At 42.0% G+C, this 23,267-nt stretch overlaps 1 protein-coding gene across 3 annotated transcripts; it reads left to right on the top strand.

Annotated features, from left to right (window-relative positions):
* The first annotated feature begins 1,855 nt into the window (after positions 1–1,855).
* ATAD1 (ATPase family AAA domain containing 1) lies at positions 1,856–20,271 on the top strand. 3 transcript variants are annotated; one of them, XM_053388627.1, is made up of 10 exons: positions 1,856–2,037; positions 9,851–10,026; positions 11,840–11,938; positions 12,504–12,624; positions 13,745–13,945; positions 15,145–15,251; positions 17,059–17,148; positions 17,627–17,677; positions 18,004–18,137; positions 19,087–20,271. In XM_053388627.1, exons 1-10 carry the CDS (start codon positions 2,025–2,027, stop codon positions 19,205–19,207), a joined length of 1,113 nt encoding a protein of 370 aa, XP_053244602.1. In that variant the 5' UTR covers positions 1,856–2,024; the 3' UTR covers positions 19,208–20,271. The 3 variants fall into 3 exon arrangements, with proteins under 3 accessions (XP_053244602.1, XP_053244603.1, XP_053244604.1); XM_053388628.1 differs by lacking the exon at positions 1,856–2,037 and adding an exon at positions 5,973–6,131; XM_053388629.1 differs by lacking the exon at positions 1,856–2,037 and adding an exon at positions 5,973–6,135.
* Positions 20,272–23,267: the final 2,996 nt, after the last annotated feature.

Raw genomic sequence — 23,267 nt, 5'->3', positions numbered from 1 at the left:
CTGATATATCCCAGAACTGTGGTCATTACTTCACCCCAAAGCAATGCGGATGGACATCTGCAGAGGTCACATTGAAGGATCATGGGTAACTACCTTCCAATGTCTTTCAATTAAAAGTTGCAATAAAATTTTATATGTTATAAAGTTAGCAGAGACTGTAAGAAATATTCCAATATAACCCCACATTTCCACATCTCCAAAGGTCTTTTAAACATCTCAGTAAGCTTATATTTCTCAGTGACAGCAGGGGGGCAAAAAAACCCCATGAATACCTTCAGATAAATGCAGCAGTGTTTTTTTTAAAAGTCATTTCAAAGTTAAGAGTTTCTGCATAACTTAAGAGGCTTGGTGTCATACAGTGTAGCTCTTGTATTATTTGATAATTCTACCCCCACCCCCTACCCCCCAAAAACGAAGACACATTTAGGAAGTGTTGTATAAGAACTATTTGTCATGCTGGAACAGGTTTGCCAAGCTATAGGAAATATATTCGATATACTGCTTCATCCCCAATCCCAGCCCACTATTTCACCAATGTAGCGTTGAAGTTGGAGAAGGGCAGGATCTACTCTTACAGGGTTTTATGGTTCATTGAAGCTGTAGAGATCTGCACAGTCCTGCATCAGCCACAGGGACTGGAGTTTCCAGAGAAGCAGGGCAGTCTCAACTCGCTCAGCATTGAATTCACCTTCACTGGCACAAGCCACTACTTGCATAACAGCAGCTTAGGCCAATAAAACAAGGTCAAGGTGCTACATAGAATGTTATCTCCCAACGAAAGGTTTGCAGAATGTAAGGGTTTGTCTATAAGGCAGCAAGTCACGTGTGAAAATTGGGTACAGTTGCAGCTGATCCCAGTAGTTATACTTGATACTAATCTGGGAGGGAAAATACTTATACCATAGGGACAGTGAAGTGGGGGCAAACAAAGCACCCACAAATCTGTAGACAGTCTTTTTCATACTAGAAAGTACTGATTAAGTCATGGGGCAGTATTCTAACAAGTCCCGTCAGGATTTCCTATTGCGCAACAGAACTTCCCTTTCTCTCCTGTGGTGAGGCCTATGATGATAATGAATGCCACTGTTAAATTTTATGCCACATTTACTCACTGCTCAATTTTTATTATTGATTCTGTGGGTCATTCTTCAACCTTGTATTGCCTGTTTGTACTTGGGAGGCACCCTGAGAATACCTTGGGTGCTTTTCAACTAAGTTTTACTCAGAGTAGACCCATTAAAATTAATGGACCTAACTTAGCCATATTCATTCATTTCAATGGGTATACTCTGAGTAAAACGTAGCTGATTACAGTGGTACCTCGGGTTAAGTACTTAATTCGTTCCGGAGGTCCGTACTTAACCTGAAGCACCACTTTAGCTAATGGGGCCTCCCGCTGCCACCGCACCGCTGGAGCACAATTTCTGTTCTCATCCTGAAGCAAAGTTCTTAACCTGAAGCACTATTTCTGGGTTAGCGGAGTCTGTAACCTGAAGCGTATGTAACCTGAAGCGAATGTAACCCGAGGTACCACTGTACCAACCTTTATGTTGAAGGGAGGCATATGCGTCTTAGAAACAAATAAAGTTAGGATTTTAGTTTATAGACTGCAGATTAAAGGCTAGCAAAATCAGCTTCAGCTCAATGTATCTCTGCAGAAGACTGACACATTAGTCAAACTTTAAAGATATTCAAAATACTACTGTTTTATGTCTGTGTTGCTCCCATACCTACTGTATTATTATGCGTGTGGTAGTCACAAGACCATTGTATTATGCATGTACAGATCACACATCCTTAACATGTGGCCTTGCTGATTTTTTAAAACCTGTTCAATGCACTGTGTAAATGTCTTGAAGTAGATTAGGTATAATGTACTGTGACTACATAAACAATCTAAATTTGCAAATAAAGAAGAAGGATGGGATGAGGAGCCAAAACAAGAAAATGGGAGGTGGAAGAGGGGATTCACTAGTTAGTTTTCTCAACTGTTAAGACAGCGTGATTATACCACTTAGAAAAACATGGAATCTTTCGGTAAGGCATGAAATATCTGAAATATTGTTTTTTCCCTTTTATTGTATCACGTACATATGGGCAGCAAAGCTGTTCAATCTTTCTGAGTTGTAACCAGGTAAGTGAGATTAGACACACTGATTAAGTTAGTCAAAGCTACTGATTTCAATGAGACTATTCTGCATGTGACATAGGCCGCAATCCTAAACCCAGTGATTTTTTCCTGGGGACACTCAAGGGTACGCAGTACCTGCACCTTTTTTCTGGAAGAAAAGCACTGGTTTAAAATGTGGCACTTAGTGTAACAACTTCATGGTGAGTACTGGCACCTCCCCCCCCAGAACCCCGCTGATTGCCTAAAGCCCACTGGTTTCAGTAGGACCTGAGTAGACATGATTCAGATTTTGCTACTAGTTGGCTACAATGCTTTGATTGTAGAAGCACTGCCATGAGTGCATTCATTTAATATTGTTGTACACCAACCCCAATCTCTGAGCAGTGCGAGATTCCAGGGGCTTATCCAGGGTTCATGTTTCCTTCAGGAAAAAGGCATAGCGGAGACTGTGGTGTCTTTTAAAATACATGGTTTATTTACACATATATACAATTGGAGCCTATAATAGAGGGGTTCGCAGCATTAGCATCCGAACAGGGACTTGTTTCTCTCATAGCTGCAGCCTTGGATTCAAACAGACATCAAACATTACTCTGACTCTTTCTCCAGCTTGCTGCTTTACTTCTAGGTCACATCACTGCAACTCTCAACTCCAAAATCTGGCTTCCTTCTTCTAACTAACCACAAGCTGGGGTCCCGCCCATTTGCTGTCTCACATAGAGCGGCTTTCCTTTGTTTCTTTTAATGGCCCATCACCCAGTATATCACCTTAACACAGGAAGCTAGCCTGGGTTATATTTTAACACTTGCTGGATCTTCCATACAGCCTACTTTCTTTACCCCAAACTCAAAACAATATGCATATCCCCCCTCATCTAATTTGTTTGTGACACCTCAGACTCCTTACATTAAGACAAGAATGAGGTGACTGAAAGTAGATTTTGATGGTGGGGTACCATGAGAATCAGGACCAAGTTAGGCAAGCTCAATGAAAATAGATTTCTCTATAATATCTTATTCTGATGGGTAGTTGTAATCTTTCCTTAAGATATATTTAAGGTAGGCTACAATATTGCCAGGTAGAGTCTAGTTCACAGTAGAACAACTACAAATACAAATGTCCATATATTTGCATATATAAACATGCAGCAAATGGTGTGGACCTCTTGTAGAAAATCTATTTTTCTCTCATGATTGTGGAGAAATGGTGGGAAACGTTCACGAAACCCAATCCATGTCATTAGTCCTTATAATTTCATTCATTATTGGGCCCCACACTGTTAAAAATACAACTCCATTTTGGAACGTCGTGCCTGTCCAATATACTGTGTAATTAAGGTCATCCAACCTGTTTGCTGGAACTGTGATATTTTGAAAGCAAACCAACTGTAAAATAGGGATTTCTGGAATCACATAGCACTCACCCTGGGTGACATCTTTGTATCATGTACACTGTCAGGGTGAGAGACCACGAAAGCTTAAAAGGAATGAATTACTTCCTTTTAGAGACCAGTTGGTAAAGTATTAGTATTGCTCCTGGGAAATTTTGACCTAATCTCATTTCAGACAATGACTCATTTAGATAAGTCACTTTCAACCTCAGTTCCTTAATTTGGGTGGGGATTTGTAACATTAGCCAACCTCACCAAATTGGGGTTTTTTTCTCAGGGCAAGCAATAAAATAATGTAACACTCTTCATAGTAGAATCCTAGGCATGATTACTCAGGAGTAAGTTCCAACATGTCCAAAGGAATTTAAGGTTGCAATCCTGTGTACACTTATCTGAGAGTAATCTCCACAGACACAACAGGACTTCTGAGAAAACATACAAGCAACTGCAGCCTTAGATTGTAGTGTGCATGTACAGGATCACACCCTTATCCTATTAAAAATATAAATACTTTCTGATAATTAGCATTTAACTAGAGCTCAACTCAATAGCCATACAGTTCCTACGCAATCAGATCCCGTGCCTCATTCTAAAATACCCTCATGTCATTCAATTTATCACCTGACCTGTATTTATTAAGAATATCCCACTGAAATCTAGAGGATGTAGAAATGAACTAAGAACACCAAACCCACCCCAATAATCTACTTTTAAAATCTGACCACACTCTAAAAGAAAATGTTTTTTTTAAAATAATAAGAACAAATTGTTTGTTTAATAAAAGGCAGAGTAGAAAATATGTGTGGGTTACATAGGGTTGCCACAGATCCCCACCATAATGCCAATGATTCCCATCAGCTGCCTGAAAGAGACTGCTTTTCACAACTTGGAAGTACAGTGAAAGTAAGAACTTCAGCTGCTGAATTCTGCTTATCGGTGCCAGTGTGGTGATGTAGTGGTTACAGACAAGGTCTGGTTAGAAGACTAAGGATTGAAGCAATCCAGGTGTGATCCCAAATTCAGCCACGAACAGTGGCGTAGCGTGGGGGGTGCCAGGGGTGCCGGCCGCACCGGGCGCAACATCTGGGGGGGGCGCGAGTCCAGAGGGCCCAGCCGCGTCGTGCCCTCGGCCCGCCCCTATTGTCAGAGCGGCCGGCCAGCCTCCGCCTGCTCCTACCTTGCCCACCCAAGGACTGCGGCAGCGCCCGCCCCCGTGGCCACCTACCCCGCCCCGCCTCGCCCATTGGCTCGCCTCCCTCGGCCCCGCCTCTCTCCGATGGCCACGGGGGGTGTCCTGCTCGGCGCCGGCGCCTTTTTTCAGGAGGTAGGGAGGCTGGACGGGGAGGTGGGGTCGGAAGCGGGCAGAGAAGGAGGGGAGCTCGTAGCCAAAAGGGCTGCACCGGCCGGCAAAGGGCCGGGGAAAGTTTGGAGAGGAGAAACGCACCGTCATGATTTCCCGGTGGAAGCGGCAGGATTAGGGATGCCGAAGCATAATTACGCACGAATTTCGCTGGGTGAGAGCTTCGGGGATCGATCGGCGGAAATGGGAATCAATTGGAATATGAGAAAGAGAGAGAGAGAGGGACCATCATTCATAGGCATAGATTTGTAGGGTTAGGGGGCGCAAATCCACGGGTTAGGGGGCGCAAATTACTTGCCTTGCCCCGGGTGCTGAAAACCCACGCTACGCCACTGGCCACGAAGCCACTGTATCCTGAGAATGAAACGAGGGAGAGAAGGGGGAACCATTTGGGAAGCCTCAACCTCCTTGGAGGAAAGTCGGGATGAAAATGATTTTTTGATTTTTTTTTATGCACGCTCAGGAACTTGCTACAGGGAAAACACCCGCCAACTTTCATATCAGTTGTGCTGCCATTAATTCCTCCCAAAAACGAGTACCGCGCAGGACTGCGGTTCATTTAATCCTCCAGAACGCTGCGATGTACTGACAAGTAAGCAAGGACAGGAAGGGGCTCCGCATGGGAGCCAGTCCCATGATACTTAGGACTCAATAAATATATTTGGGATTGTGCTGCCTTTGCATCCGAAGAGACAGTACTGTATAGGGAAGCCTTTTAACGCGTAATGTCTTTTATATATGTATAAATTTATATATATATATATATATATATATATATATATGTGTGTGTGTGTGTGTGTGTGTATCTGTATACACATACACACACACATATACACACACACTTTGCAAAGCCGCCCAGAGTGGCTGGGGGCGACCCAGTCAGATGGGCCCCGGGTACCAATAATAAAATCATCATTATTATTATTAGCCTGGGCTCTTGACTTCCTGCCTCAAGAATGCGCGTCCCCACCCCGCAGCGCGCGCCCAAAGTCAGAGAAGGGGAAGTCCTAGTAACGAAACCATCCCCGTTCGCCGTTGCCACAGCGGCAGCTCTTCCCCCTTCCGTCTCGAGCGGAACCTTTGCGACGAGGCTCCGGGGCAGAAGCGGAGGGAATTCGCAAGCGGCCCTGGCGCAGGCGGGGAAAGAGGCGAGGCCTACAAGGCACTGGCGGCTGCTGCTGCTGCTTCTGTTGGTGCCGCTGGAAGCCCCTTCCTTTCTCGTCGCTGGCTGGCTGGCTGGCCGGTCGGGGTGAGTGTCCCTCGTGCTGCAAGCCCAGTCCCCTTTGGGGGCGCCGCGCCCTGCTCCTCCTCTGTCCCGGCGCCGAGGAGGAGGCGCTGCAAGGGGAAAGGAAGCCGGGCGGGAAGGTCACCGCGAGGGAGCCCGGCGGCGGTGGCTGCTCCTTTCGCTTTCATATTCCTTCTCGGGCTCGTCGGGACCGTGTCAAGCGCCTTCCTGTGCAAGCTCTGTCGAGAGGCCTCAGAGCCTGGGTGACTTTGGGGGGTGGAAGGCGAGTCTCTGGGAAACCCAGCCAGGTGGGCGGGGTATCAATAATAGATTATTATGATTATTAATATATTGTGTCCTCCCCCCTTATGTGGTCTTGCTTTCCCTTTTGTGCGCTTGCCAGGCTCAAAGCCCACCCACTCCGCTTTAAGGTCAGTCTCCTCCCGCTGACCCAAGGTCACCCCAGGCATTGGTTTCTCCATTTCCTCCCTCCGCATCCCTCCACAAACGCTACCTGTACGGGTGTCGTTAATACCGCTCAGAGCACTTGGCATCTATGTATTGCTTTGCAAGCAGCCTTCCCCAGCCTGGTGCACACCAGAAAGTTTGGGCTACAACTCCTACCCTCCCTGACCATTGGCCATGCAGGCTAGAGGGGGAGGGGTAAGGTGTCCCTGCTGGTAAACGGGCTCCAAGCTTTTATGGGGATTTATATACGGATAGCAACACCTTAAACTGGGCCCGGTAGCCAAATTGGCAACCAGTGCAGGTTTCTGAGGAGAGGTGTTGTATGCATGCATGCATGGTCTCATTCCTTTCAGCAATCCTGCTGCAGCATTTTGCAGTCATAGAAGCTTCTGGTCCAAGCACGAGGGAGGTCCCGTATAGAGTGCATTGCAGTAATCCCGGCTTGAAGTAGCTAATACAAGAACTACTGTGGTGGTAGTTTACCAGTTGCAGCTAGTAAAAGGTCTTCTAGCCACCGAGGGCTCATTCATACTTCTGCTTGTTCTCTGCTTTCTAGGCACAGGTTCAAGCTGTTTTGCCTTTGCCATGCTGCTTCCTCCCTGTGGAATACACTGCCAATGGAAATTCAGTGGGCTCCTTTTGTAACAACTTTTAAACGCCTGTCAGGCCTATGCAGGCAATTAAGAGTACATCCCCCATAATTGTCTACTGAAGTTTGTTTTTAATTATTTTCCTTTTAACTTGTTTTCCTTTTTTATTATTTTATTGTATGGTTTAACATTTTTATATTGTTGTAAACCACTGTGATATTTCTATGATACAATGGTATATAAATATTTTTTTTTTTTACAAATAGCACTCCCTGCCTTGCTCTTCTGAGTGTTCAAATAGTTGTCCAAGGCTGCAGTCCTAACTCCCATTTACCTGGAATAAGTCCCATGGAATTCAGCAGGACTTCTGAGTAGATAGGGTTAGAATTGTGCTACAAATGTTGTAACGTGCTGTTCATCATGTCAGTGCTTCTCACTGAAGTTGGAGCTATCACAACGCAGGTTAATAGTACTGTGGTCCTGGCTCTTTTAACTCAGCTTTTTAAAGAAACTCAGAAAGCAGGTAGAGAATGTCATACAATGTCTATGCACTTGGCACATCTTAGCTAAGCAGCCTGGCAGCATAGGACACTGGTGATATGTGAGGTTTGTCACGTTCTTGATGAATCCAATTTTTGCGACCCTGAGCAGGCAACAAGAATTGTGACTACAATGCACCTGACAGGCCACAGCTTATTGATAATATTCTGTATATGGCTTGAGGGCTTCAGCTTTTGGCTGTATGTGGCATACTAGCTATGGATGCTTGACCACTTTCTGGCAGATAAATAGTACCTCTTGTAGTCTATTGGCCTTACATTTGATTTGTATTTGCTTCTATGTAAATGTTCCTATTTAAGAAAAGAGAAGACTTAAGACTGGTAAACTTAAATGTAACTCTTTAAGTCAATATATAATATTGAGTGATGTAATTGGCTCAACTTTAATGAAACTACAGTATTCTCCTTTTCACTGAAGAGCTAGAAGAGGCAGTTAGCTGTTTGTTGACATTCCCATTATGTTATGGACAAACATTTAGAGCTAAGTTAACTCAGTTGTTTTGAACGTAAGAAGAAACACTGGGATAATGTAAATTTCCTTCTGTCTTCTCAAATATCCTTGTTGTGGGCTTTGGTGCTCTTCACAGGGGGGGACATTTTCCACCAAAAAAGCTATTTTTAGTACCAGAAGTTCTGCTTATAGTAAATTAAGCACTGTTGAAAGGGGGGGAAATGACGCATGTTATGAGAAACAGATAAAAAGGTTGTGTTTAGTTGACACAAAATCTCAGTTTGAATTAAGATTAGGAAATATGTTTGGGCATCAGGATTCAGTCTCTGTGTGGAATTGCTTTGCATTAGTTCAGAATGCAAAATTATCAGTCTTGTTGGTTGCAGGGAGGGAAGGGGGACCATAGAGCAGGGTATGAAGTAAAGTGACAATAGATGAATAATTCTGATCAATAAGTACTTGTAAGAAATGCAGGCATAATATATCCACAGGGCAAATAATCAATTTGACCCAAATACCAAGTTGACTGCCATGTGCCTCTCTCCAGTTATTCTCTTCTGTTGCAGTAGGGTCTAGGTTAGCCTACGGCTTGAAGCCATTGATGTGTTTTAATTGCAATCATTAGTTGGAGCGTAAGCTGTATGGAAGCAGAGTGGAAAGTGAGAGCAAAGACTCTTAATAGGTGCCTTCTTTGTTTTTCTTGGTCTTCAGCTCCTTCCATGTATGTGAGATTTGGTTGGAACTCCATCCACGTTGTATGACTTTTTTGTACTGCCTCTGTCCCATCTGTGGTGTATTACATTTTTGTATCAATATCATATATGAAGGTAATGCATTCTCATGTTTTATCTGGAGGATCCATTCTAAGGGCAATGCCCACAGGTCCCCAAAATTATGTAGTTCTGGGTCCATGTATCAGATCTGGCTCCTGGCAAGAGTTTGTACCTGAAGAAGGGCTGAAACATTTTGTGTGTGTTCAACTGATGCACGAGTCCTTTTGGACCCAGAAAAGGGTAGAACAAGGGGTGTAGCAGGCTTATGTATGCTCAGCCAACACAGGCAGGAGCCAGGAATGGAATCCCCATGCAAATTAGTTGCCACCTCTGTTTGTAAAGGCAGTAGTAGAAAGCAGCATTTTCACAGTGCAAGGCCTATGAATTCAGGTGATGTTTGCAGTTTGCAATTCCCTCTAGTATCCAGAACTTAGCAGCTGTAATTCTTGCTTGGTGCATCTAAGGCTGAGGACATTCTGCAGGCTTCATACAGTGGTACCTCGTTTTGAGTCTGCCGCATCGAGTGTCCATTTTGTTGAACATCCGCAGCAAACCCGGAAGTACCGGAACGGGTTACTTCCGGGTTTGCCGCATGAGCAGAAGCGCAAACCGCTGAGTGCGCAGAGCGGCGCTTTGCCGTGTGTCCTTTTCGTCTAGTGTCCGGGGCTCCAGAACGGATCCTGGTTGCAAAACAAGGTACGACTGTAGTGGTATAGACTGTTTTTAAATACTGTATATCTTAAGATGGGAACAGTGCTTCAGATGACTGCAGTTCCTTGATAGCAAGTAGGAATAAAGACGCATGAGCTGGACACATCAATAGTCTTGCCACTTTGCCAGTTAAACACAATATGAAAACACCCTTTTATAAGAACTTTGTCTTTCCTTTCTTTTGTCGTAGGTGAAACAGGCAAAATGGTACATGCTGAAGCCTTCTCTCGTCCTCTTAGTCGGAATGAAGTTGTAGGTTTAATTTTCCGATTGACAATATTTGGTGCTGTGACCTATTTTACTATTAAGTGGATGGTAGATGCAATCGATCCAACGAGGAAGCAAAAAGTAGAAGCTCAGAAACAGGTAGGAGCATATAATAAAATATTTCTTCTTAAATATCAATTATTCAGAATGTTCATTTTGGAGCATAAAAGCCAAGTGGGAAGGCCAGGTGCTCAAGGACGTTTTCTAAATCCTTAATGTTGTCATTAATGGCTGCTAATATTTAGACTGGGAGTGAGGAACTGAATCTGGCCAATGGTGGGCCATTTTTAGAGGAGGTACAAACTAGTCAATCATCTGATGTCACTGTGGTGTCAAGTGACCAATTTTCCTATGTGCTGTAGTGAATTAAGGCACGCTAGAAAGGAAAATCCAAGCCCAAACAAACAGGGCTTTAAAGTGACTGCCAGTGTTACGCTCCACTTCTTGCTAGAGCTCCCAAAGCTTAAAGTCAGTACCTGTCAGCTGAGAAGTTTGGAGCCTGGACCTACTCTCACTCACCTTTCACATCCCTGGTCTAGGATATTTTTAAGGAAGAGGGTAAGCAGTAAGGCACTTGCCTGCTTTCCAGCTTGACTTTCATGGGGCATTTCCTCAAATTTGCCCTGAGCAAGTGGTGGCAAAGCAATCAGCCCCCCCGCCCCTTTACCAGGTCAGTCAAGCCACTTTTTGCTATGCCCGCTGCTCAGCATGGTCTGAGACGCGAGAGCACATTTGATTTGCTGCCCCCCTTCAAGCTTCTGGAAAGTACTTGCCACATTTTTTGGATTTGCATCACTAAAGGCGGAAGAAGGAAGGAAAAGCAGAAGCCAGTTTTACACGCACACAGTGCCTTTGCTAGAAGCCTGATCTGCTTTCCCATGAATCACTTCCCTCTTTCTCTAATCCACACACAAAAAAATCACGAACCTGCATACGCACACCATCTAACTGATACAAAATCAGCTGAGGAGCAGGAAGAGGTGTGTGCACATTCACATGTAAGTGTGAAGTGGCTTCACCCACCATGGACATGTGGCCTACGGCCAACTAGCCATGAGTGAGTGAAGCCCTAGGGCTATAAATGGTCCTAGGCTCCTGGGCTAGTTAGAAATATAGGAAGAGGAGTCAGACCATTGATCCATCTATCTTAGCATTGTGTGCTGACTGGCAGTGTCCTTTCATACAGGAGTCTTCCCAGGCCTACCTGGAGATACCAGGGATTGAACCCAGGACATTCTTCACACAAAGCACTTGCTCTGCCACTGTACTATATCCCTTACCCAAGCGTTGATTTACGTCTGCCCTGCATCAGTTCGTCTTCTTACGTGGTTGTTGCATTGTTCCTTTTTTGAAACCACAGGTGTTTTTGTTTTGTTTTTTGCTGAGGAAATATTATTTCCCCCAATAGTGTATGTTGCTGTTTTAATTCCTGCATGAAAGTCAGCTGAGTTTTTTGTCACAGCATCTCCCTCGAATATTGTTCGTAAAAAGGGCAATGGAAATTTGCATCAAGGCTGTCCCTCCCCCTTTTTTTCCCCTCCTGCCCCAATCTGTTATGTTTTGATAGGATGTTGTGCTGCTGCCTTACTCTAACAGTAGTAAAATGCAATTGGGGCTTGCCTTCATTTATCACAGAGGAAGACCCTGAGACACTGGCCTCGTTCTGTTTACTTAACCTGTTGAACAATTATCAAATAACAGAGGAGTCACATTTTAACTAAAAGGGGTGGGGGTGAAGTCACGCTACATTCAAACAGGTGAAAAATTTGACGGTTCTGTGTAAAGATCTTCGAATTTCAATTCTTTGGCTGTCTGTGTTTTCAAGTAACAACACACCTCCAAATTATTAACTTTAAAAAGTGAACGGTGTAATGTTACTGAATGTTAACTTTTTTTAAAAAACTCTTTATAGGCAGAAAAGTTAATGAAGCAAATAGGCGTGAAAAATGTGAAGCTTACAGAGTATGAAATGAGCATTGCTGCACATCTCGTAGACCCTCTTAGCATGCACGTAAGCATCTCTCTTTCTCACTTTTTCTTACTCATTTAGAAAAATGGTGCTTCAGGGAGATAGTAAAGTGTAGTATTTGGGATAAAACTTTGTAAAATGCAGCTGCTGTTACTCATGCAGGGATTACACTCTAATAAATTAAGAGTCTTCCTCAGGAAACTTCCAAGTGTTCCTGACTGCTTTCTAGCAGGAAATCATCTTCTATGTTTTCCAGAACAAGACGTGGGTCAGGAGACTTTACTTCAGGGCCAACTATAATCTGCTTTGCATATCACAAAACTAATTATAATTGCAGTCAGATCTGTACAATACAGATAATGTGATCCTATTCATGTTTATTCGGAAGTTAGCCACACTTAGTTCAATGAGATGATTTAGGATTGCATCTTAAATTGACTTAAAACATGATAATCAAAAAAGTAATACCACAGATCTTACTGTGGCTCCACTCTTATCTGCTATATCTGAATACACACAATTACAGATAGCCATAAACTTATTTAGCTGAGAATGTGACTGTTTTCTTACTTGATGATGACTCTTTAATATTGTATTTGTGCCTCAGGTAACATGGAATGACATTGCAGGTTTAGATGAAGTTATTACAGACCTGAAGGACACAGTAATTTTGCCAATCAGGAAGAAACATCTGTTTCAGAACTCCAGACTCTTACAGCCACCAAAAGGTAAGTATGGAAAGGTCATAGAGGATGTTTTCTTGAAACTGGCCATGGTAGATTTCACCTGCATTCAGACACTTGTATCTCATCTTAATAAACGAAGACATGAACAAGCCTTTTCAAGCACACACATAGAGCCCATTTTCAGAGCAAGTGAGCAAATGAATCGGGAAGTCTTCTCTTAACTACAATTTTCTTTCTTCCGAAGCAGGAATCTGATTAATAGCTTTGGCATGAGCCATGATTACCAAGCCATTATTATGATTAACACTTGCACTGATTGTACATAAATTAAAAGGTAAGATAGACCCTTCCTGCAGGCTAGTAATCCAATAGACATACAAAAGGAAAAAGAATGGGAAAGGAAGAGAAAAGCAGGCACTAGAGCAGCTGTTCTTTCACTGGCCGGTGGAGTGATTGTTCTGCCCCTTGCCATGATATTCTTCCAGAGAGGCAGGGGCTAAGATTTCAAATATTCAATTAGTAGTAATCAAAAGGTTTAAAAGATGTTTCCTTAACAAAAAGCAAGAACCCTTTATGTTGAGAGTTGCAGAACCTGTATTTCTTCAGGTGTTGCTAGACTACATTTCCCATCACCCCAGGCTGGCCGGGGCTGATGGGAGTTCCAGTATAGCAATATCTGGAGAGCCGCAGGATCCTCTATTACTCTATGTGAACAGAAGAATGCAGATTGAAACATTACTACCATTTCCTATGAATCTTGGTGAAACTAAGGCACAACGCTATGTGTATTTACATGAGAGCAACTTCTGGTGAACTCAGTGGGATTTATTTCCAAATACACCTTTAAATGCTAAGCTATATGCAACCAGTGCTCTTTAACTTTCAGCTGAACAGATCTTAGTGACAGTTTATGCCTCTGTTGCTCCCTTTTTTCTTCCATTGAGATCACTTTTGTTTTTACCAGAAAGATTGTAGCCTGGACAAAGTAACATGTTCAGGATTCATTGAGTATGGGAGCCATATATGAATGGCAGTGCAAATCTTGAGTATCCAAAGGCACTTAGGAGCAATCTTATTCATAGCAAATGTGACTCTGTTGGTGTTCATGCTGTGTCTGTCAAACCAAGCTGCAATAAAATGTTAACAGTGTGTTGCTTTTTAGGAGTACTTCTCTACGGCCCTCCAGGCTGTGGTAAAACCTTGATTGCCAAAGCTACAGCAAAGGAAGCAGGTTGCCGATTTATTAATCTTCAACCCTCCACACTGACAGACAAATGGTACGGGGAGTCTCAGAAGCTGGCTGCAGCTGTTTTTTCTCTTGCTATGAAGCTTCAACCTTCCATCATCTTTATTGATGAAATAGGTAAAATGCGTACTTTCTGTATGTAGTCATAGGAAAATATAATTGCATTGAAGTTTTAAAAATGAAATGAATTTCATCAGGTATGCATGCCTTATTTGGCAAAATATCAATGTTAAGAAGGCAGTCACTCTGAAAATAAGGAAATGCTTGGTAGCACAAGTTTAACTTGGTTGTAGTCAAAGATCTTTATTGCTAATGCCAAATATATGTGTACTCAGTATCTGGTGTTTACTGCAGGAAGAAATTGAAAGGTTTTCTGCTTTCATTTGGATGCAGATATTGATGAAGTAACAGAGTTACCTCACCCATTTCAACCTTCATTTACACTTACTATGAAGCTCCAAATTTCAAAAGTAATGTACAAATTAAACCTCTTTAAATTTTTGCATGTTTTAATTGTTTAGCTCTTAATTTATTATTTACATATTGTCAATTTGGCTATTCCAGGAGCTGAACAATTAAAATATGGTGGGGGGTGGAAATTAAAGTAACGTTTGCCTAATGTTGCACTTAGGTGTGAATATTATAGGTTGTATGCCACTTAATTCTTACAAGAGTGAGGCAGGAGGCATGCTAGAGGGGGGAGAATTCTGAACCAAGCAAATACAATTTATTTGCCCAGAAGAAATCAATAATAGTTGGTGTTAATCAGTTTAGTACTGTACATTTGCATACTTCATTCTTTGTTGAACTTGCACTTTTTCATTCACTTTTTAAAATAGTAGTTGTGTGCTGGCAGATGACTGTATTGTTTAGGAAAAATAGTTGGAGGTGATGCTACTTAGAAGATATGACAGATTCTTCTTTTTTATGATGGCACATCCAGTTCTCTGAGAGACTAATCCTTTTCATCTAGAAAAATGAACAGCATTAGGTGAGGCAGCTTGTATTGCAGGATCTGAACAAAATTCACTTAGTTTGACATTCCTTGCAGCCTTCTCTCCATTCTTCCCATATCATAGTCAGAAGTAGTTTACTCTATGGCAAGAGAGGAACTGTGGGCTTCTTGCTTGAGAAACACCAGCCAAGACCCCCCCCCCAAGTATATAGAATTAGTTGTATGGTTTCTGGGAATCATCTAGTGTTATGTGGTTGGTGCATGTTTATTCAATAATGTTCAATACAACAGCGGTAGCCAGAATAATAAGATAAAATAGCCATGAGCACACACTTAATTCAAACGCTCTCTTAAAATTCAGATTCCTTTCTACGAAGTCGTTCAAGTTCCGATCATGAAGCCACAGCTATGATGAAAGCCCAGTTCATGAGTCTCTGGGATGGCCTGGACACCGACTATAACTGCCAAGTAAGTAATAATTTTTAAGAGAAAAGGGCAGAAATTTATATGCATAAAAAGGCCAGGACAATTTAAATGCTGAAGAGCAAGGACATGCAAAATTCATCCGTTTCTGCTAGCTGCAGCTAAACTGGTATTTTATTTTACCTTTTTGCTGTTCCTTGAGATCAAGGAATTAACACCAAGGTTCACTTTCCCATGTGGAGGTTTTAAAAGGTTGGACAGGAATGCCCCTCTCAAGGCAGCTACACAAGGCAGGCTCCTGGGACTTTGGCTTCAGTATCCTGTAGACGGCCACCAATCTTTCCTGAGATGATTGTCATATTGGGTATTTAATTGGATTCACTCTTACTTGGCTTGGTCGTGTGTGTAAGGAAGCCTTACTTCATTCAGGAAAAGGGTAGATGACTCTGGCAGTTGAGATCTGTATCTCTGAAGCATCTCAGATTAAGAAACTTGAGGTGGTGATCTCATAACCACAGAATTTTGTGGTTGCCACCACAGAGATCAGAGAGGGACAAGGCCTCAAGTCAGCTTTGCAGGAGGGAAATTGGCGTGCAAGTTACAGATAAAGCCTCTCTGTCCAATATAGGCTTACAATAGGAAGCCTCCAAAATTTCAATGAGATCTCATATGCTCAGAGGCTCTGGTGATATCTTTGGCTCCCACTACTAATGACTAGTGTTGTCCTGTTGGCAGGCCACTACCTCACTTTCTCCTCTGCATAAAGGGGAATTCCTTTGGCATGGTTTGTCTTTTCAACTCTAGAGGGCAGTCTCTCTCTCTCTCTCTCTCTCTCTCTCTCTCTCTCTCTCTCTCTCTTTCTCTTTCTCTTTCTCTTTCTCTTTCTCTTTCTCTCCCTCTCAGAGGAAATACAGCAATATTTCGAAGCAGGGCTCCTTTACACATTGCATTTTTCTCTGTATAGGGTTGTCTGTGGCACAAATGTGTGTTTGTCTCATTGTGGGTGTTGTACAAAAAGTGATGATGCTTGGAACAAATCTAAGCCAGTGGCATTTGCAGGGCAAGGGTACAAGACTGAGAAAGCAGTATTTGAGGATGAATGTCGAACTAAATGAATTAAAAAGAAACCCCCACTCCATAAAAAGTCTTAGTATTTATGCTTGGTCAAGTTCAAGTTTGGGAAATGGTCACTGGGAGACACGTAACCTAGAATGGTTAAATATTACTTTGCATCAGTTGTAGATTAGATTTTAGAACTTTTCATTAGAGCTATTTTATATCTCTGAAACCACATGCAACTTTGAAAGTGTGACAATTGACTCCAGATACCAGTTTTGTTACTAACAGATAACTTTTGGGGTGGAAGGCTTCTAAGATTATTCCCCAGCAATTTATTGATGGCGTCTTTAATCAGCCTGTTTCTTTCATTGTTTAGAGGAAATATGGTGGTATTTTCTCAGGTTTTTGAGTCTGACCTATTTTGCTTCATATTGGGCAGGAGAGCTTTTTAAACCAATTACACCAAAGCACTTTAGTACTTGGGGAGAATTCTGGAATATATTATGGAACATACTGCTTCATAAAGTACATTGAGCTGAGCCAAACCTTTTAGAATCTCGATTGTCATGCCAAAATTTGCATCTTCAGCTGCGGTGAACTTTTTTTGTCTTTCAAAACAGGAAGTGTATCTCTACTTTTCACCCAAATCCTGGGCACTAATCACTTTTGGTTTTAAATACTCGTGGGAGCTATATATTCCCTGAGCTTGTCTGGCCTGTGTTGAATTCTGATTCTGATTCGTCTTGCAACAAAAAACCTTTCTGCTCTTCCTTCCTTTTTTGACTTCTTTTAGGTGATAGTGATGGGAGCTACCAATCGCCCTCAGGATCTTGACTCAGCTATTATGAGAAGAATGCCCACACGATTTCATGTCAATCAACCTGTAAGTCATAGAAGATTCACAGCCGTGAATTGTATGGCCTGACTCCTCAGTTATCTGTTGACCATTATTATTTATTATTTATAGCTACTTTTCTGACCAAAGGATCCCTAAGACAGTATACAATATACTGATAAAAATGTAATACAATCTAGGAGTTTAAAAAAAGGTTAAAGTTCCTTCCCCTGGAGTTTATTGTCCCAGCCAGTCCTAGTTCTTCCTTGAAGAGGGAAGGGAACTTTGGGCGCTGCTAACGGGGGGAGAGTAAAAGCCTATTGCTTCAAGGGGTAGTCCTCACTTACTTTTGAAGATTGTGAATACATGACCACTCTGCTGTCCTTCTGTAGCCCCAGTGACACGAATGGGAATTGCACAAGCGTGATGCCGTGCCATTACAGCACATCAATTTCTGTTTATCCAAAATCAGTGAGAATGCTGACACCCTGTTCTTTGTAACAAATGTTTTGTTCTCAATTTAAAGGCACTGAAGCAGAGAGAGGCAATCTTGAAGCTGATTTTGAAGAATGAGAATGTAAGTCGGTTGTTTCTTATGCAGCAGAACTTGGAATGGTTTGCATTATTGGAAGGGCTGTAGGATCCGTAATGGCTTCAGCCAGCTATTGCATCCCAGTCACGGTGCTTAATATTCTCTAATGGAAGCCGGTTAAGCTGAAAGGGCACAGCTTTCACTGTGGGTTATACCCATAGCCTTTTGTTGTTGCTGCTGTTTGCTAAGGTCCATGTTGGAACAGAATCGGTTGTGATAACGTTTCTTAATCCTCCTTCAATCTGAACCGCTGTTAGAACTTGGTAAAATGTTTTCAAGGCATTCATATGCTGCTGCTTGTTTGCTGGTAGGTGGACAGGCGTGTCAATCTCCTTGAAGTTGCTAAGGAAACAGACGGGTTCTCAGGAAGCGACTTGAAGGAAATGTGCCGTGATGCCGCGCTGCTCTGCGTCAGGGAATATGTTAATTCAACATATGAAGACAGGTAACTTTCATTGAAACTACAGAGATTTTTAATATGATCTCTAACCCGGTGTCTATCTTTAAAGTGTTTTTTAAAAAACAGAAATCATAGACTCATAGCATTGTAGAGTGGGAAGGGGGGGGAGTACCAAGGGTCATCTAGGCCAACCCCCTGCAATGCAAAAATCTTTTGCCCAGTTTGGGGCTCGAACCCAGGATCCTGAGATTAAGAGCCTCGTGCTCTACTGACTGAGCTATCTCAGGATGTTGCATTGGAAAGTACAACTTCACATTTAGTTAAATGTACACAGAGTACAAAGGGACGCGGGTGGTGCTGTGGGTTAAACCACAAAGCCTAGGACTTGCCGATCAGAAGGTCGGGGGTTCGAATCCCTGTGACGGGGTGAGTTCCCGTTGCTCGGTCCCTGCTCCTGCCAACCTAGCAGTTCAAAAGCACATCACAGTGCAAGTAGATAAATAGGTGCTGCTCCGGTGGGAAGGTAAACGGCATTTCCGTGCGCTGCTTTGGTTCGCCAGAAGTGGCTTACTCATGCTGGGCACATGAGCCGGAAGCTGTACGCCGGCTCCTTCGGCCAGTAAAGCGAGATGAGCGCCACAACCCCAGAGTCGGCCACGACTGGACCTAATGGTCAGGGGTCCCTTTACCTTACACAGAGTACAACAAAAACCGGAATGACATCCTTCCTATCCCTTCACTTTCCCTGGTGGGATCCGTGTGCGCCTGAGGCAGGAACAGTGTGCACATCTCTCTGCCTATGGGAAGCAGAATATTCACTAATTCCACATTGGACTTTACAGAGGAGTTCAAAGAACAGGAAGCGAGAGTCATTCAAAGAACTCACCTTTTATATGTACCGTGTTCTTTGTGTGTTTCCTTACTGAGTATTAAACTACCATACTTGTGTTGCACAGCATTTAAATCCTCTTCATGCTTTTTGGGGTTTTTTTAGTAACGAAGAAGATGAAATTCGACCCGTGCAGCAGAGGGATCTGAACCGGGCAATTGAGAAGATGAGGAAGTCCAAGGATGCTACAAATCAGAGTGTTCTAATGCACGTTAGTTTAGATTAAGGCTAAGGAATGCCCTCACACGGTCTCATTTGGTGACTTTTTTGTCGTTTAGATAGTGGAAATGAATTGGAAGCAGAAATATCCTTTTAATAAGTGTTGACAGAATTGTTTTTTTATATGCAGATATCTTAAGTTATTGAAATCTGATAATATTGCAAAATTGGATATGGCCTCTGTAACAGATCATGACATGGGAGAATGTAGTCTAGCTCAAAAATAATGTCTTGCTTCATGGTTTCAGCCTTAAAAGCCTGTTGGTTGGTTCAAGTATGGCACATTGTTTCTTTGGGGAGGAGCAAACTCAGTTCATGTATATATATGTATGAGTGTGTGTATGATATGTATATATATATATATATATCCACACAGTTTTTATATATAGACATAATGTGTAGATAACTTGAATATGAAAAGCCTTCTCTCTCTTTTTTTTCTTTTCCCTCTTTTCCTTAAAAAAAACAACCTCATTTTCAGGATCAAACCAAGTCAGGGGATTAAAATATTTCAGTAAACATCTATTTTTTGTGTAGTACCTTAATATGAAGGAAGAAAACCTGCTTCAGGAAAATAAATTTCTGGAATGCAGACAAATTTGACTTCTTCCATTTAACTTATGGTATCCACTGGTGCCAATCAGTTTAGGTAGAAAAAACACACATAATGCCTCGTGAACCTTTTGATTTTATAAGAATCCAATACTTTTTTTTAAATAACTTTTTTTATATGGTCACATGATAACCATTATGGAACATCAGTAACTGCATATTACCAAAATTTATTTTTCTACTTCTGAATTTCTGAACTTCAAAGACCTGGAGGGCTCCTATTGCTGAAGTTCCTTTATCACTGTAAGACTATATTGTCTCACTTGCTGGTATCTATAAGTGGTCACAACATTATAACATTAAGTACAATGATCTTAAACATTTGCTTCATTTAATTTCTCCCCTACCTTTGCTCCATTGAGAAGCTCTCCACAGGTCTTCTAGTGGATAGAGGGAATGACATAACATTCAGATATTCTTCAGTAATGGTGAGGTGGCATTTCAGCATTAAGAGTAAAATTTTGTTCACCCTTAAAGCTGTTCAATGGTCATATGAATCCACACTAATCAAAGTAGCCAATTACCCAAAACAGTCACAGCCTTCGTAAGTTGGGGGTTTTTTTTTGAAATGAGTGTTGAAAAAGATGCATAAAAAAACTGATGAAGGGAATGATTAATTCTAGACTTCCCTCAACTCGTTTTATAACTTGATTATGGTTATTCTTGCAGGTGCTATTTTGGGCACAACACGTTTATATAAAATGCAGAATGTTCCTGCATCTTAGCTCATAGGCTTGCATTTTCTTTCAAGGAAGGAAGTTAGCAAATGGTTTGTGGCTAAATAAAACCAAGTGCAGTGCAGGTTTCAGGTCAAGATCCAGAGGGGCTTGTGGGTGTGGGTTTATAACCTGTGTTTACATCACTTTTTCTCAGTTTTCTTCCCAGAAGGAGCCTGTAAGTAAATCCCCAGATCCGTTTTACTATTTGGGTTAGATTGAACAGGTATTTGAGGTTTTGCATGAAGCATTTCCTTCTTTAAGGGGAAATATTGCTGCAGTATGTGATTTCTTTTACTCTGTTTGTCTTTCAAAACCTCTCTCATCCAGTCCCAAAATGGTTATTGGGGACGATTTTGTGGAACAACTTCTAGAGGAAAATCCTGATGCTTATTTATGTGCTGCTCTGGATTTCAGCCATTTTTTGTCTGAAATGTTGTTACTTGTTCTTGCAGCTAGTGTCTGCCAATACATCTGTGTTACTGAATCCTTTTAAGAGCGGTTTATGTGAGCTGCTTTTGCAAAACTGAATCCTTGGACACTGGAGTGCATAGGTAGAATTATGACAAAAGTACTGCTTTGTACAGTCTGTCACCTGTCAGTTCCTTTTGATAATCATGAGTGTCTATATTTTGAGAGAGTGAATAGATAGCATTTTTATGTTCATGCCCTTCATTTTATTTTTCTGAATTTCATTAAAAGCACAGAATTCAAAATCAGTATAATTATCTGAGCACCTCATAGGCGTGCTGTTTGTTTCTATCATTTCCTATTGCTTGTGAATAAAAAGGTCACACAAATTGAGCTAAACCTCCAAATAATGAGTTCATATCAGAAAATTTGTGCCTTTAAAAAAAAAAATATAACCATTTCCTGCAAAAATAAGAAGTTGTCAGTGTATTGTTCCTGCTTGCATTCTACCCAATATGTTAATTTACAATTTTGTTAACTCAGGCGCAAAGCAGCCCCAAATAATAGAAGGTGTGCCATTCAACAGGAAGGTTCCCCCCCCCAACCAAGTGAAAGGCTTTATTGAATCCCTTTTCCAGTTATTTACAGTTGCCAATTTTCCTGGAGGAAAATGGAATTTCGTTTGTGATTGCTAGGCTCCAAAGGTAGTAGCAGCTCAGGAAACTCAGCATCATCTCTCTGCCTGCACAGAAATACTAAGTGTCCATACAAGTCTCTTTGGATCCTGCTCAGTATTCCTGTGATTTCAAACAATAGAGCCTTTGAAACAAGAAGCCTAGCTATATCACTATATGTGATACATTATTTGGAAATTTCAAAGTGTTTGTGTCCCCCCCCAACTGCTTTTCCCATAGTGCTTGTTTGCTGGGCATGATTTAGAATGGTTGAGGGCAGTAAACCATACGAAGATTTTAAATTACTAATGCAACATAAATTGGACCATTCTGCCATAATAATTCCCAGAACAATTCTTTGGGCATTTATCCTTCCAATAATTCTTTTATACTTATATTTCTACCTGCTTTGTCGCTGCATGTTCTGCACATTTATCTCTTGTCTGCTGGTATGTCTCTAGCTTTCCAGCCAGTGACTTAATTCTTCACTATAAGTGTAGGTTCTGAAGTTGCTATACTAAGTTGTTATTCGCAGCATCCTTTCCTCAAAAAGGAGAGATGCCCCAGTCCAGCAGATGTCTGCCTGAGTTTTGGGCACTTCTCTCTCTCAGTTAAAAATCAGGCAAATCACATTTTCTCTGGATTGAAGTCTTTACTGTGATAACATTGTTTTATTTTTTTATTGCTCCCTCAAATACCCCAGTAAACCCTAACAATGTTTTTTTGCCTTTTTGCTGAAACAACTGCCTTCACTGCAACCAAGCCATCTCTTCCTTACAGTAATTTCAACTTAATGCTCTGCTCGTTTTCTCCACGTTTTTCAAGGCTGAGTCTTAAGCAGTATCCAGTCACTTATTCTGGAGAAATCTTTGTGGAGCTTTTCAGCCCACTTGGGATTTGTTGGTGGTGGTGGCGGCGGCGGTGGAATTGTCAAGTTATGCTGCTTCATGGCTTACCCTACTTCTTGGAACACTAGATTGATTCAGCAACCTTTTTTTGCACAGTGCAAAAACGTTTGAACACCTTTCCCCTGTACCATGCACTTAACGTGAGGTTGGGGTTCATTGTGTGCACCTCTTGGAAAAGAGACAGAGAAAAGATCAGGTGTACATGTCATGTACCATGTAGCTGTACATGGAGCTCCTGCCGTGTGTGTGTGTGTGTGTGTGTGTGTGTGTGTGGAGGAGGAGGAGGGAAGGAGTCTATACTTGTTTCTCCAACACACAAAGATGTCTAAAGTGGACCTGCGAACAGTAGTTTTGTGGGTGGCCATTGCTTATCCTTCCTCGTTTTGAAAGCTGAAAAGTTGTCTTTCTTTTCACAATTTTTTCCCATTTGCTTGAGGAAGCTTTGCTTTGGTGAGTTACCATATTTTTCCGTCTATAAGACACCCTCATGTATAAGACGGCCCCTATTTCTGGGGACTCAGATTTAAGAAAATGGGAGGATACATCCGTGTATAAGATGCCCCCTAATTTTTGACATTATTTTTAGGGGGGGGGAGACCTAGTCTTATACGCGGAAAAATACGGTACTTAACATATAAGCAACGAACAAAGTGCTTTGTCTCTAAGGCACACCTGCTCCTACCTGAATGCAAAGCAGAGTTCCTTGGGTCTCAGCAGAAAACAATACAGCTACTACTGTTAACCAA

This window comes from Podarcis raffonei, chromosome 5, assembly GCF_027172205.1.
Source record: "Podarcis raffonei isolate rPodRaf1 chromosome 5, rPodRaf1.pri, whole genome shotgun sequence".
Classification (NCBI taxonomy): Eukaryota; Metazoa; Chordata; class Lepidosauria; order Squamata; family Lacertidae; genus Podarcis; species Podarcis raffonei.
Note: the sequence above shows the minus strand (reverse complement) of the source record. Positions and strands in the feature narration are given on the sequence as shown.

What these genes read in the sequence shown, in the direction of transcription:
- ATAD1 (XM_053388627.1), top strand. An exon ending in AAGTAGAAGCTCAGAAACAG is followed by an intron (nt 10,027 to 11,839) that starts GTAGGAGCATAT and finishes AACTCTTTATAG; the next exon opens with GCAGAAAAGTTAATGAAGCA. An exon ending in ACTCTTACAGCCACCAAAAG is followed by an intron (nt 12,625 to 13,744) that starts GTAAGTATGGAA and finishes GTTGCTTTTTAG; the next exon opens with GAGTACTTCTCTACGGCCCT.